Source organism: Lepidochelys olivacea (genome assembly GCF_965140295.1).
Source record: "Lepidochelys olivacea isolate rLepOli2 genome assembly, chromosome: 6".
Taxonomy (NCBI): Eukaryota; Metazoa; Chordata; order Testudines; family Cheloniidae; genus Lepidochelys; species Lepidochelys olivacea.
The window spans coordinates 95,934,453-95,950,957 of NC_140416.1; the positions used below are offsets into that span (position 1 = coordinate 95,934,453).

Consider the following 16,505-nt stretch of genomic DNA (forward strand, 5'->3'; position numbering starts at 1 on the left):
TGTTTATTAACAGGCCCAAGTCCTGGAAAGTTGACTGTATTAGCTTTACATTTGTCTCCACCTGGACCTTGGTCCAACCTTTGATCAGTCAGTCATCGAGGTAAGGGTAGACCTGAACCCCTTGTTTCCCCAGGAAGGCCGCGATGACTGCCATGCACTTCGTGAACACCCAAGGGACCACTGACAGGCTGAATGGGAGCACTGAAAACTGGTAGTGCACATGATTCACGATGAATCTGAGGAACCTTCTGTGTCCCTGAAAGACTGCAATATGAAAATAAGAATCCTTCAAATCGAGGGTGGCTTACCAGTCCCCTGGATCCAGGGAGGGGGTGATAGAGGCCAAGGAGACCATGCGGAATTTCAGTCTCTTCATGAACTTCTTGAGCTTCCGCAGGTCTAGAATCAATCTGAGATGGCTGTTGGCCTTCAGGATTAGGAAATAACTGGAGTAGGACCCCTGGCTCCTTAGCTCCCATGGAAGCTCCTCCACAGCTCCCAACCTTAGGAGCAACTGCACTTCTTGAATAAAAAGGAGCTTGTGAGAAGGGTCCCTGAAGAGGGACAGGAGGGGAGGTTGGGAAGGAGGGTGTATATGAGTGCTATCGTGTGTAGAACCCAGTGGTCTGAGGTAATGCAGGCCCACGCCCAGTAGAAGTGGGATAAACTGTCCACAAAAACTGGGGAATCTGGATCCATGCTTTGGCCTGGTAAGCCCCCAAGCGTCACATCAAAAGGCGTGCATAGACCCCACCGAGTGTTGGGGGCGGGGGTCAGACATGGGTACAGACAAGGACTGAGGTGGAGGTCTCCTCCTAAAACCACTACTCATTCTCCTACTGTAGTCCTGCTGGGCAGGAGTCTGGAAGAACCAAGCAGATGGCTGAGGTTTGTATTGCTTCCTTGAGGGAGTCAGTGTATGCATTCCTAGGGACTTTAGGGTGACCCTTGAGTCCTTTAGGCTCTGCAGCTTTAAATCTGTCTGCTGGGAGAAGAGTGACATCCCCTCAAACAGAAGGTCTTGTGAGGTCTGTTGCACCTCATGTGGTAGGCTGGAGGCTTGAAGCAAGAGCTTCTGTGGATAGCAACTGCAGAGGCCATGGACCGGGCTGACAAGTCTGCCATGTCCAAGGCTGCCTACAGGAATGCTCTCACAACCGACTTGCCTTCCTCCACTATGGCTGCAAACTCATGCTTGGACTTCTGTGGTATCTGTTCTTTAAACTTTGCCACAATAGCCCAGAGATTAGAGTCATTAAAGTCCCAGGGATTAAACTCAAGTGTGCATGCTGAGTCACAATCCTGAGCTGGAGTCCCCTGGTTGAATAGACCTTCCTGCCAAAGAGATCTAATTTCTTGGCATCCTTGGCCTTGGGGTTGGTCTCTGTTGACCCTGCCGTTCCCACTCATTGGCCACTGACACCACCAAAAAGAACTCGGTGAGGGTCGGGTGTAAAGAAACTCAAACAGTTTGGCCCGGACAAAGTATTTCTTTTCTAATCTCTTTGCCATCAGCTGAAGGGATGCTGGCGTTTGCCATAAGGGCTTGATAGGGACCATAATGGTATCATTTAATGGCAATGCCATTCTTGAAGGGCCCGATGCCATTAGGAAGTCCACTAGGGTGTGGAGGACTTCCTGATCTCCTCTACCAGGATCCCCAAGTTTTGGGCCATTCTTTTAAGGAGTTCCTTATATGCCCTGTAATCATCTTGGGAGGGTGCTATCTCTGTTCCTGGGACCGCCTCATCTGGGGAGGAAGAGGAGGATGCCTGTACCAGCTAGGAGCCCTGTTCCTTGCCCTCAGCACCGGACGGGTCCTGTGGTACCAGGTCCTGATATTTGGTACCAACCTCAGTACCAGGAGTTGGATCCTGCTCCAATAGTGAAGGAGGCTCTATAGACTCTGAGGTCATGGAGTATGATCTCCTGAAATGTGATCCCTGTGGTGGGGGAAATGCCTAGGGATTCCAGAAGGGCCTCTGTGCTGGTGGCCATGCCAGAAACAGAAAGGCCTGGCCTGCATCCACTGTCGGGTACTGCTGGCTGGAGACTTGGTGCCGACTCCTGAGGGAGACATACGACTCTGCCTCTGAGTCTGTCCCCAAAGAATCCATACCCGGATACCACAATGGATTGGTGCCGAGCTGGTGCTGAATGGTGCTGAAATGGAGGAGGAGACCAGTTCTAATCCATCATGGCCGGTTTCCTATTTGAAGGTACTTGGAGTCTTGGTGCTGTGGCAGATCTTCCTATTGGTACCACCGTTGACTTCTCCTGTACTGACGGGGACGGCGGTACCGGAAAAGAGAGCAAGTCTCTCATAGCCACAAATGCCTCCGGTGTTGAAGTTATCACCAGGCATCCAGTGTCTCTCCAGGGAGTCCATCGGTGCCAGACTCAATGGTGCCTGTTCCAGGGCAGAAGTCAATGCTACCAGGCAGGCTCTAGAGATCTCAGACTGGCCTGGCACGGGTTGCACTCTACTAGAGTCTCTCTGTGACCTCAGGGTCGGGGATTGACCACTGTCCATCTTTTTTGACACCGGTGATGAAGAGCAGTGCTGAGAGTCCTTGACCGGCACGGTCTTCTTTGGCCCTGGAGATGACAGACGGTGACGAGGCTCCCGAGAGGCAGAAGCAATGTCCTTTCGGTGCCAGGGACGGAGACCGGCGCTGAGTCCTAATAGTCGCTGGGACACTTCTGACAGAAGCTGAAGTACTTGGTGCTGAGTCCGAGGGACTTGGCTCCAAGGGAGGACAGAGAGCTGCCTCCATGAGAATAAACTTAAGTCTTGTGTCCCCATCTTTTTTGGTGAGGGGCATGAAGTTCTTGCAGATATTGCAGCACTCCCACACATGAGCTTCCCCCAGGCACTTAATGCAGCTGGAATGGGGGTCGCTCACTGGCATAGGCTTGTGGCAAGAACCATAAGGCTTAAACCCCAGAGACTGAGGCATATCCCGGAGCCGGGCGGTGACTAACCCTGCAATGTGGGGTTCATTAACCTAACTAACTGTTCTAACAATTAAAACTTAATTATAATAATGATAACTATACACAATAAGTTAGAAACAAAGTCCACTGAGGAATATTTGCGAACACAAGGACGAAGTAGTTCCAGTGACTGTCATGGGCAGTAAGAAGGAACTGAGGGCACTGCAAGGCCCTTTCTACTGGTACCATGAGCACATGACTCCTGGGGGTACAAGAGCTGATTCGATGGCTACCACTGAGGGAAAAACTTTCCGGCAGCGGTGCTCATGGCGAGCACACACCTACACTGGAATGGACATGAGCAAGCACTTGAAGGAGAACTGTGCATAAAAATATCAACCACAGAGATTTAGTACTGTGTAGCAGTTGTGAAACTTCATGTTAAAATACTATAAGCATGTGCACTGCTGACATCACTTGTATGATACAATATTAACAATTGGAGAACTATATGATGGCATAAATATATTTCACAGTTTAATGCACAACAAGGTACAATGTCATACTTATTTCCTTTACTGATCATGGTGACAAAAAACTTAAGAGCAGTATTATGCTTATATGTAGTGATAATTTTTGTAAGTGTTGACATAAGCAATTTCATTAACCAAACTTCTAATACCACAGTTAGAAACTTACTTACTTTAGCAGGGAATCGAAAAAGTTTCACAAACCCAAAATCATCTCCTGTGGCCAAGACTTTACTATCACTGGTGAGGCAGGAAGCAGTTACATCTGTGACTTCCCCAATTATTGGCCAGATTCCTTCACAGCAAGAGCCCAGAACACTTGTCCATGATGCCCAGCCAATTTTTTCAACCTACAAAACAAAATTTTTCATCAATGTGATCTCAAACAAAACAAAAGCTTTTTATTTCAAAATATATTATTTTATATACATACTGTTTTCCAAAGTTAGATACATGTGTAATTTATATGAGGAGGAGGAGAAGACATCCCTTATGTAAGTGTGCATTCTGGTAATGATATTATTTATATGAAAAGTTTACAAAAATATTCTGTATAATTAAAGTACAGCAAAGAACAGTAAATAACTAACAGATGCTTTCTCCTAGAGGACAGGTAAGAATTGTAGTATTAAGCCTCATTCTCTATTGATGCAATTTATACTGTAGTTCTTTGGTTTGCAAATGAGTTACTTCCCTACCTCCAAATTGGGAATTGTCTGTCTTTTCCCACGAGGAGCTTCAAAGAACAGCTGCTCTTTAGCACCAGTGTTGACTTGTAAAAGCTTCCCTGTAAAATATATAAATTACATGCCAGTATGTTAACACCAATTAGAAGATTCAACTTCACTGAACAAATGTCCATTTGGAAATTTTCTATTAACCATTTCTCACAAATTATTTGTTTCCACTTAATTCATTTTTAAATTAATCATGCGTTTAGTATTCAGTACTACCTGAGAAAAAAAAAGTCATTCTTCCATGTGTAAGACAAAGCAAGGATCTGTTTTCTTGGAAAAAAGATGCAACAGTACATTGCTCAGAAGGTAGAAATCAAACAATACATTACATGTAAGACATAAGAATCTGGACAGAACTTTTATCTTACTTCATCAAATTGCACTCTTTATAGGTGTCTAAATTGGGGTAACAGATATCTAGCTCGGTATTTTTACCCATATAACATCAGCATCCTTAAGTGAGGGACGCATCTGCCATTGGCATCATAAATTCACATTCTAGGTGTACCAGATAAAAAGAAGCATGATCTGCATGTTTAGGTTAACATAGAGTATAACCCTTTGACTTCCAATGAAATTTAGGCTCCTACATGCTTAAATCACTTTTGAAAATAGGATTTAGGCTCTTTTAGAAATTTTACCTATAATCTAATCTCGCAGTTGTCATTTAGAGTCACAGATTATTACTTACCTCTGATGTCCCAGTCCATGTGTGTTATGTAACTGGAGGCACCCTTGCAGATTCCCACTCGCTTACTGCTCATTACATTGTAGATGTCTACAAAGCTGTCACATGATGCCACCGCTAAGTATTTTCCAGCACCTAAAATAATATTAGAACATAAGACATTTTTCAATCATTTCAGTGTTTTAAACATTAGTAGATAAGCTATTACCCTTTCACTTTTTGGATCTCAGTTAAATTAAATTTCCAGCTCTTTCTGAAATAGATGTGGTGATCCACAACCAACCCCTGACAGATTAGCATCTACGTCACAAAATAACCAAAAATTTCATAGACCTTGTCTACACTTGTGGTGGCATGTAGGGTATGTGTAGCTACATGTGGCAGGAAAAGGCAGGCTGCATCCACACTCACTGCAGTGCATAACTACATGTGGCAGTGAAAGGCTCCAGATGCTCCTCACTGCTGGAGCCTTTCAATGTGGTGAAGAAAGGTTCTGGCAAGGAGGAGGCAGCAAGACACTGCACTGCTAAAAAGAGCAGTGTAGACAGGGCCCCAGGGAGCCACTGCTTGGGCATGTAGAGCACATGTGTAGGGTATATGTATCCTGGGGTTCAGGCATGCACTCTACTTTACTCACCGAATTAGTGATTCACCATCTACACCAGTGGTTCTCAACTAGGGGTTCGCAGAGATCTTCCAGGGGTTACATCAATTCATTTGGATATTGCCTAATTTTACAACAGGCTATATAAAAAGCACTAGCAATGTCACTACAAATTAAAATTTTATACAGACAATGGCTTGTTTATACTGTTCTATGTACTATACCCTGAAATGTATGTGCAATATTTATATTCCAATTGATTTATTTTATAATTATATGGTAAAAATGAGAACATAAGCAATTTTTCAGTAACAGTGCGTTAGGGCTTTCCTCGCTCCTTGCCTAGTTCTTGTCAAGCAGACAGAAAGCAGAAGACCATAGTCCAAAGTGCAGGCAAAGCTATGTTTATTGGGGTTAATCAAGCAAGCATATCCATAGCTCTGTACACCGCCGAGCTTTCCTTTTCCCCCGCCCCTTTCTTAGGGGGCATAATTATACCTGTAGTATACCTTGGTTCCACCCCTTACAATTTATGGTAATGTTCCATTTTGGAGGGTCGTGAGACTGAGTGCTTTGGTACCATCTCTTTTGTACCCCATGGGAGGGGGTAAGCAGTGAGGTTATGTTTCAGCCAGGGTCACCTTTTCTCTGGCTTTTAGTATTTCTTATGCTTCCCCCCAATCCCATCTTGCCCCTCCTGGCTGGTTGCTTGGCCTTGCCTTGATATAGGAGTCAAGGCAGTCTTCAAGTGTATGCTCATATATTAAACTCCCGCCATACCCAGCAACACTTTAATTCTCTTCTCATTATGCTATAAACCCCATCTGGTTAGGCAGAAGTAAACACAGTGTCTTTGTTCACACATATTAGTAAGGATATAAAAGTATAAAAAAGTCAACTCAAAATTCTATCCCAGGCTAAGAGACAGGCCTATATACTAACACTTTGCGGTGACACTTTTGTATTTTTATGTCTGATTTTGTAAGCAAGTAGTTTTTAAGTAAGGTGAAACTTGGGGTATGCAAGACAATTCAGACTTCTGAAAGGGGTACAGTAGTCTGGAAAGGTTGAGAGCCACTGGTCTACACTGCTAGTTATACCTCTCCTAGCTGGGTGTGCAGTGTTTGCACTATACATTAGAACATAAGAATGGCCCTAGAGGGTCAGACCAAAGGTCTATCTAGCCCAGTATCCCGTCTTCCGACAGTGGCCAGTGCCAGGTGCCCTAGAGGGAATGAACAGAACAGGTAATCATCAAGTGATCCATCCCCTGTCGCTCATTCCCAGCTGGGGAAAACAGAGGCTAGGGACACCATTCCTGCCCATCCAGGCTAATAGCCATCGATGGACCTATCCTCCATGAATTTCTCTACTTCTTTTTTTAACCCTGTTATGGTCTTGGCCTTCACAACATTCTCTGGCAAGGAGTTCCACAGGTTGACTGTGCGTTGTGTGAAGAATTCTTCCTTTTATTTGTTTTAAACATGCTGCCTATTATTTTCATTTGGTGACCTCTAGTTCTTGTGTTATGAGAAGTAGTAAACAATACTTCCTTATCTATTTCCTCTACACCAGTCATGATTTTATAGACCTCAATCATATCTCCCCTTAGCCGTCTCTTTTCCAAGCTGAAAAGTCCCAATTTTATTAATCTCTCCTCACACGGAAGCCGTTCCATACCCCTAATCATTTTTGTTGCCCTTTACTGAACCTTTTCCAATTCCAATATATCTTTTTTGAGATCGGGCAACCACATCTGCACGCAGTATTCAAGATGTGGGCGTACCATGGATTTATATAGATGCAACATGATATTTTCTGTCCTATTATCTATCCCTTTCTTAATTATTCCTAGCATTCTGTTCACTTTTGTGACTGCTGCTGCACATTGAGTGGATGTTTTCAGAGAACTATCCACAATGACTCCAAGATCTCTTTCTTGAGTGGTAACAGCTAATTTAGACCCCATCATTTTATATGTATAGTTGGGATTATGCTTTCCAATGTGCATTACTTTGCATTTATCAACATTAATTTTCATCTGCCATTTTGTTGCCCAGTCACTCAGTTTTGAGAGATCCTTTTATAGCTCTTCGCAATCTGCCTGGGTCTTAACTATCTTTAGTAATTTTAGGTTTCAGAGTAACAGCCGTGTTAGTCTGTATTCACAAAAAGAAAAGGAGTACTTGTGGCACCTTAGAGACTAACCAATTTATTTGAGCATAAGCTTTCGTGAGCTACAGCTTATGCTCAAATAAATTGGTTAGTCTCTAAGGTGCCACAAGTACTCCTTTTCTTTTTTAGTAATTTTGTATCATCTGCCAATTTTGCCACTTCACTGTTCACCCCTTTTTCCAGATCATTTATGAATAAGTTGAATAGGACTGGTCCCAGAACAGACCCTTGGGGGACACCACTATTTACCTCTTTCCATTCTGAAAACTGACCATTTATACCTACCCTTTGTTTCCTATCTTTTAACCAGTTACCAATCCATGAGAGCAACTTCCCTCTTATCCCGTGCCAGCTTACTTTGCATAAGAGCCTTTGGTGAGGGACCTCGTCAAAGGCTTTCTGAAAATCTAAGTACACTATATCCACTGGATCCCCTTGGTCCACATGCTTGTTGACCCCCTCAAAGAATTCTAATAGATTGGTGAGGCATGATTTCCCTTTACAAAAACCATGTTGACTCTTCCCCATCAAAATATATTCATCTATGTGTCTGACAATTTTGTTCTTTACTATAGTTTCAACCAGTTTGCCAGGTACTGAAGTCAGGCTTGCTGGGCTGTAATTGCTGGGATCACCTCTGGAGCCCTTTTAAAAAATTGGCATCACATTAGCTATCCTCCAGTCATCTGGTACATAAGCTGATTTAAATGATAGGTTACAGACTGCAGTTAGTAGTTCTGCAATTTCACATTTGAGTTCCTTCAGAACTCTTGGGTGAATAACATCTGGTCCTGGTGACTTTATTGCTGTTTAATTTATCAGTTTGTTCCAAAACCTCCTCTAATGATACCTCAATCTGTGACAGTTCCTCAGATCTGTCACCTAAAAAGAATGGCTCAGGTTTGGGAATCTCCCTCACGTCCTCAGCCGTGAAGATCAATGCAAAGAATTAATTTATTTTCTCCACAATGCCCTTATCGTCCTTGAGTGCTCCTTTAGCACCTTGATTGTCCAGTGGTCCACTGGTTTGTTTAGCAGGCTTCCTGCTTCTGATGTACTTAAAAAAAATTTGCTATTACTTTTTGAGTCTTTGGCTAACTGTTCCTCAAATTCTTTTTTGGTCTTCCTAATCGTATTTTTACACTTCATTTGCCAGTGTTTATGCTCCTTTCTATTTTCCTCACTAGGATTTAACTTCTACTTTTTAAAGGATGCCTTTTTGCCTCTCACTGCTTCTTTTACTTTGTTGTTTAGCCATGGTGGCTCTTTTTTGGTTCTCTTACTAGGTTTTTTTAATTTGGGGTATACATTTAAGTTGAGCCTCTAATATTGTATCTTTAAAAAGTTTCCACACAGCTTACAGAGATTTCACTTTTTGCACTGTACCCTTTAATTTCTGTTTAACTAACCTCCTCATTTTTAGCTTACACCTGGTTGTAAGGCTAAACATACTCATAGTCTGACATAGACAACCCCTTTAAGGAACAATCAGAAGAGAAAACTTGAAAATCCAACCATTCTTTCCTTCACAGAGGATGGCATGTGTAATATTAAGGTTGAGGTAACAGCAGGGCAGTATTTGTGTGATATTTTGCACCATGTATCTGCATCAAACTTTGCCTATAGGTAACAAGACTGCTTTCAGTGAGGTGTTGTTAATGCCTCGGGCTATACATTTGGGTTCCTAAATGGGAGCTGAGCTCTTCCAAAAAGCTGCCCCCAATCAGCAGTGCTGAGCACTTTTAAAAATCTGACCCTAAAACATTAATAATACTTCAAATAAATTGCTCTCTTTAGCTATGAGTAAAGTTTCATGAAGATACATAGTGTAAAATATCACACAGAGACTGCCCTGCAGTTTTATTAGATATCTTCATAAATGATCTGGAGGATGGTGTGGATTGCACTCTCAGCAAATTTGCGGATGATACTAAACTGGGAGGAGTGGTAGATACGCTGGAGGGGAGGGATAGGATACAGAAGGACCTAGACCAATTGGAAGATTGGGCCAAAAGGAATCTGATGAGGTTCAATAAGGATAAGTGCAGGGTCCTGCACTTAGGACGGAAGAACCCAATGCACAGCTACAGACTAGGGACCGAATGGATATGCAGCAGTTCTGCGGAAAAGGACCTAGGGGTGACAGTGGACGAGAAGCTGGATATGAGTCAGCAGTGTGCCCTTGTTGCCAAGAAGGCCAATGGCATTTTGGGATGTATAAGTAGGGGCATAGCGAGCAGATCGAGGGACGTGATCGTTCCCCTCTATTCGACATTGGTGAGGCCTCATCTGGAGTACTGTGTCCAGTTTTGGGCCCCACACTTCAAGAAGGATGTGGATAAATTGGAGAGAGTCCAGCGAAGGGCAACAAAAATGATTAGGGGACTGGAACACATGACTTATGAGGAGAGGCTGAGGGAGCTGGGATTGTTTAGCCTGCAGAAGAGAAGAATGAGGGGGGATTTGATAGCTGCTTTCAACTACCTGAAAGGGGGTTCCAAAGAGGATGGCTCTAGACTGTTCTCAATGGTAGCAGATGACAGAACGAGGAGTAATGGTCTCAAGTTGCAGTGGGGGAGGTTTAGATTGGATATTAGGAAAAACTTTTTCACTAAGAGGGTGGTGAAACACTGGAATGCGTTACCTAGGGAGGTGGTAGAATCTCCTTCCTTAGAGGTTTTTAAGGTCAGGCTTGACAAAGCCCTGGCTGGGATGATTTAACTGGGAATTGGTCCTGCTTTAAGCAGGGGGTTGGACTAGATGACCTTCTGGGGTCCCTTCCAACCCTGATATTCTATGATTCTATGATTCTATGACCTCTACCTAATCCAAGTGGCCAGATTTTCCAGCGCTCACAACACTTAGCAGCTCTCGTTATTTGCAATGGGAGCTAATCACTTGAAAATCTAGTCTTTAAATTTATGTACCTAAATATGAGCTGAGCTCTTCTGATAATCCTGCCTTTAACCTCCAAAGTGTGATAATGCATCCAAGCAACAAACGATAATATTAATTCCAATGATAGATATAAAACAGGAGAACAAATCTTCATTTTCCCGTTCTTTTGAAGGAGATCCACAAGAGATGAAGAATAAGATTTATGTCCATTTGTTTCTTTCAAATTTCCATAGTGTGCATAAAGAAAGCAACACTATGAAGGTTTTATATCTGAAAAATGACCCTCCTTTAACACATTCCAGCAATTGATTTGATACATTTATGGAGAAACACAAGTGTGTTCTCAGTGAAGAAACCAAAAATCCCAGTATGCATTTTTACCACAGATATGAAGTTCTATCAAGCTGGATTTGATAATCATCACCTTAATGGATCACTCACCAGGAGAAAATCGAATCTCTGAAATAACATCCTTCCTGTGGTGGAAGGAGACTAGATCCTCCAGAGTGTCTGCATTCACCATCAAGAAACTTCCATCATTGAGACCTACAGCCAATGCCTTTCCATCAGGAGAAAAGCAGCAACATCTGCCCCCTGGAAGAGACACACAGGAGCTATTTACTTATTCTTTCATTAAATATTCTCCATTTCTGGTTTACCTATTTGTCCAAAAATTAGGAAAGATTAGTCCTGCAGTCCTCTGTAAACCACACATTTTTTTTCAGAAAGAATACCAAGAGATAATACAGACCCACTTCCATGAAAGTATACAGATTCTGTTACTGGATAAGCAGAGGTACAACTTCACATTTGCATTACATTTATTTGTACAATCTGAATTTTTTTACTATTTTCAATATTTATTTTACATTAGTGATCAGTGTAAAGATAAATATTGTTATTATTTTACATATTTCTATGTTGCTCACGACTGTAGGTGTTGGTGCCAGTTGTTTGCTACAATATGCTCTCCTCATACCAAGCGTACAGCAAGGTTCTTCACATGCCATCAGTTACAGTATATTTTCATCTGTCAATATGGAGTTTAACTATGCAGCATAATGCTGAACACTGTATACTTAGCCCTTTCTTTCCTTCTCTTCAGATTTCACAGAATTTTCTTCTAACATTTCTAAAACGTGCTGCTCCTCCTCTAATTTCGCTGCTCAAACACTGGTGCATATCAGAGTTCTCTTTCCTGGACTACTACATCTGGTCTGATCTCTTCCTCTCTGGCCCCCACCACTTCTGTCTGTACAGAATTCAGCAGCTAAAATACTCTTCCTTTCCCATCACTTCCTCTGCATCAAATCTGGATTCTTCCTTTTTGCTTCTAAAATACTGAAAAAAAGGTTACTTACCTTTCATAACCATTGTTCTTCCAGATGTGTTGCTCATGTCCATTACATGCCCAGTGTATGTGCACCATGTGCACTTGTTGCCAGAGATTCTTCCCTTAGTAGTATCCGTTGGGTCTTCTCTAGCGCCCTCTGCAGCTGCGTTTGTATGCGCTGGTATAAGGAGCGCCGCCAGCCATGCACCCTCTCAGTTCCTTCCTGCCAGTAACTCCAACAGAGGGGTAAGAAGGTGGGTCATGGAATGGACATGAGCAACACCTCTCGAAGAACAGTTTTGGAAGGTTAGAAACCATTTTTTCTTCTTCAAGTTCTTGCTCATGTCTGTTCCATGCTAGATGATTCACAAGCAGTACACCAGGAGGTGGGCTTGGAGTTCATGGATGTGCTGACTGCAAAACTGCAAAGGATGGCATCATCTTGGACCTTTTGACGGGGTGAACTCATTTCGCACTGGATGGGGAAAGGTTAACTCCTCACTCTGGGCAGAGGAAGCCACGCCTCCCGCATCCCTACTGGGCATGCTTCAGGTGTAACACCACTATAAGAGGGGGCAACCCAGCTCAGTCTGGGTTGACAGCCAGAAAGGAAGGATGCTCCTTGCCAGCTGCTTCCCAGGAACCATTGGCGCTCCAGAATGCAGAAGTCAGAGGCACTGAGGCCCAAGCAGATGCCCTGTGGACGCCCAAGGGAGGTCTGAGCAACAGGGAGTTGCACTGACTGAGGAACACGGAGACCCCAAAGATGTGCAGACTGCCATAAGGAATAACACGGTAGGAAGTAGCATCCTTTTATTTCGGGGTAGCACTTGACTGGCCCCGCCTGTCCCTTTTGTTCACCTCCAACACCACCAGGGACCATGGAGGAGGGTGCGAGTACAGATAATTGAACTTACTTGCTAGCACATAATAGATACTTCTTCTCTGCCCTCTTTGAAGTGGGGGCCAGAGAAGAAGGAATCTGCCATAGGGCCTTAACTGGTCCCATCATTGCCTCATTGATGAGCAGGGCTACTTTGATATCCTGGCTGCAGCAGCTCCATCCAATAAGGGTGTGTGATGTCTCTTTGAGCTCCTGGATCTCCAAGCCCAGGTTTGAAGTGACCCACTTCAGAAGGTCCTGAAATCGTCCTGGTGAAGTAGTCTGCTGGGACCTGCAACAGTTTCATCTGGAGAGGATGAGGGGGAGGATTTCATCGGAGGAGGGACTCCTTACTCTCCTTCTGCCTCAACTATATCCACTGGGCTTTGGTACTGGGGTCAGTGCTGGGGTCTGAATCTTGGGCTGAGTGGGAAGGAGCAGTAGCCTGTCTCCAAGAGGCCACCAAGTAGGAGCAGTGGGAGTCAGACCCTGGTACCGGGGAAACCCCAGGGGTTCCAGTAGGGCCACTGCATTGGCCAGTGACCTGCTAGCCAGGCGCCCACCGGGGGACCAGCGGTGAAGCTTGGTGGGGCGTAGGCTGGGTACCGATGGTGGGCTTTTCTTGGTACACAAGACTCCCCTTCAGAATCCAAAGAGAATTCCTCTGTCAGCGACCATGGTGGAGCAGTACCCACACATATGGCGTGGGGGCTCTGGGGACTAGTAGTGTGCCAGGCAGGATGCCGGGATTAGGTAGGGCTTGCCCTTGGATGATGTTGGGGGACTCAGTGCCAGGAAGGCGCCTGATGCACCTTGTTCCCTCCTGCTTCCGGATGCCAGAACTGGTAGGTTCCCCAGTGGGGCTGGAGGGACCAGAACAGAGAGAAGTTCCCTACCTGCCCGATAAGCCTCAAGGGTCGATGGCACCGTTAGTCCACTGATACCACGGTGGCTCCCTGGTGTCAGTGGAGGGTCCTGCATCAGACTCAATTTCCTTGGTGGACGCTGTCAGTGCTGACGCAGGTCCAAGGGTAGAAGAACGGCCTGCCATGGGTCTCACTCCCTCTCCCCACTTGTCTCTCTTCTGTACCGGTGAGTACCCTCTCTTGGTGTGCTGCTTTTTGTGTTTCCTTCGTGGTACCAGGGATGGAGAATGGTGCCGGAAAGAGCTTAGTGCCAGGAGACAGGTTCGAGGGTGGCTCCATGAGGATAGCCTTTAGTCTGATGTCTCAGTCCTTCTTGGTGCAGAGTCTGAAGTCTTGACAGATTTTGCACTTGTCCTTAAAGTGAGTTTCCCCAAAACTTTAAACTCCTCGAGTGTGGGTCACTCACTGGCAGAGGTTTGCCACAAGAGGCACAAAGCTTGAAGCCTGGGAACTGGAGTGTGCCCGGCCCCTGGGGTGAAAAGTCCTTTGATTATAAAAACTAGATATACACGCTACCACAACTTGCAAAAAAACTATATACATTAAACTAGGGGTTGGCAACCTTTGGCACGCGGCCCATCAGGGTAATCCGCTGGCGGGCCACAAGACATTTTGTTTATGTTGACCATCGGCAGGCACAGCCCCCCACAGCTCCCAGTGACTGCAGTTCGCCATTCCTGACCAACGGAAGCTGTGGCCAGCACGTCCCTGCCGCCCGCAGTTCTATAGTATTAATTATAGTATAATCCTATAGTATTAACTTCCAGTAGACTGCTTCTTGTCCCCACTCTGTACCTATTCCCCCACCAGCAGTATGTCTCTCTCTACCTAGTTCCTACTCCTCCCTCCTACAGCCAGTCTCTGTCCCCACAGACCCTCGTCCTCGCCTCTGCAGCCTGACTCTGTCCTGGTCTACACTAGGAATTGAGGTCAAATTTAGCAGCGTTAAATCGATTTAACCCTGCACCCGTCCACATGACGAAGCCCTTTTTTTCTACTTAAAGGGCTCTTAAAATAGATTTCCTTACTCCACCCCCGACAAGGGGATTAGCGCTGAAATCGGCCTTGCTGGGTCGACATTGGGGTACTGTGGACGCAATTAGACAGTATTGGCCTCCGGGAGCTATCCCAGAGTGCTCCATTGTGACCGCTCTGGACAGGACTCTCAACTCAGATGCACTGGCAAGGTAGACAGAAAAAGGCCCGCGAACTTTTGAACTTCATTTTCCTGTTTGGCCAGTGTGGCAAACAGCAGGTGACCATGCAGAGCTCATCAGCAGAAGTGACCATGATGGAGTCCCAGAATCACAAAAGAGCTCCAGCATGGATTGAACGGGAGGTACGGGATCTGATTGCTGTATGGGGAGAGGAATCCGTACTATCAGAACTCCATTCCAGTTTTCGAAATTCCAAAACATTTGTCAAAATCTCCCAGGGCATGAAGGACAGAGGCCATAACAGGGACCCAAAGCAGTGCTGCATGAAACTTAAGGAGCTGAGGCAAGCCTACCAGAAAACCAGAGAGGCGAATGGCAGCTCCGGGTGCAAGCCCCAGACATGCCACTTCTATGATGAGCTGCATGCCATTTTAGGGGGTTCAGCCACCACTACCCCAGCCATGTTGTTTGACTCCTTCAACGGAGATGGAGGCAACACGGAAGCAGGTTTTGGGGATGAGGAAGATAGCTCACAGCAAGCAAGCAGAGAAACCATTTTTCCCAACAGCCAGGAACTGTTTCTCACTCTGGCCCTGGAGCTAGTAACCTCCGAACCCACCCAAGGCTGCCTCCCGGACCCACCAGGCAGAGAAGGGACCTCTGATGAGTGTACCTTTTAAAATACTATACATGGTTTGAAAGCAAGCATGTTTAATGATTAATTTGCCCTGGCATTCGTGGCTCTCCTGGATATACTCCCAAAGCCTTTGCAGAAGGTTTCTGGGGAGGGCAGCCTTATTCCATCCACCATGGTAGGACACTTTACCACTCCAGGCCAGTAGCACGTACTCGGGAATCATTGTAGAACAAAGCATTGCAGTGTATGTTTGCTGGCGTTCAAACAACATCCGTTCTTTATCTCTCTGTGTTATCCTCAGGAGAGTGATATCATTCATGGTCACCTGGTTGAAATAGGGTGCTTTTCTTAAGAGGACACTCAGAGGTGCCTGTCTTGCTGGGCTGTTTACCTGTGGCTGAACCGAAATGTTCCCCACTGTTAGCCACGGGGAGGGGGGAGGCACTCGCCATGCGCTGGGGGGAGGCAAAATGCGACTTTGTAACGAAAGCACATGTGCTATATATGTAATGTTAACAGCAAGGTTTACCGTGAAAGAGTGTATCCATTGTTCTATAAAATGTGCCTTTTTAAATATCACTGTCCCTTTTTTTTTCTCCACCAGCTGCACGTGTTTCAAGGATCACAGAATCTTCTCCTTCCCAGAGGCTAGCGAAGATTAGAAGGCGAAAAAAACGCACTCGTGATGAAATGTTCTGTGAGCTCATGCTGTCCTCTCACACTGACAGAGCACAGACGAATGTGTGGAGGCAGACAATGTCAGAGTGCAGCAAAGCACAAAATGACCAGGAGGAGAGGTGGCGGGCTGAAGAGAGGGCTGAAGCTGAAAGGTGGCGGCAGCGTGATGAGAGGAGGCAGGATTCAATGCTGAGGCTGCTGGAGGATCAAACCAATATGCTCCAGCGTATGGTTGAGCTGCAGGAAAGGCAGCAGGAGCACAGACTGCCGCTACAGCCTCTGTGTAACCAACCACCCTCCTCCCCAAGTTCCATAGCCTCCT

General features: G+C 45.2%; 1 protein-coding gene across 1 annotated transcript in view; it reads right to left on the reverse strand.

The window, feature by feature from the left end:
• EML5 (EMAP like 5) overlaps positions 1-16,505 on the reverse strand; it is a 288,831-nt gene that overhangs the window by 76,080 nt on the left and 196,246 nt on the right. Inside the window, exons 22-25 of the mRNA XM_084632418.1 lie at positions 11,011-11,163; positions 4,896-5,027; positions 4,166-4,254; positions 3,641-3,817 (exon numbers count right to left, since the gene is read on the reverse strand). Coding sequence (XP_084488544.1) covers positions 3,641-3,817; positions 4,166-4,254; positions 4,896-5,027; positions 11,011-11,163 — 551 coding nt within the window. The remainder of the gene's footprint in view (positions 1-3,640; positions 3,818-4,165; positions 4,255-4,895; positions 5,028-11,010; positions 11,164-16,505) is intronic.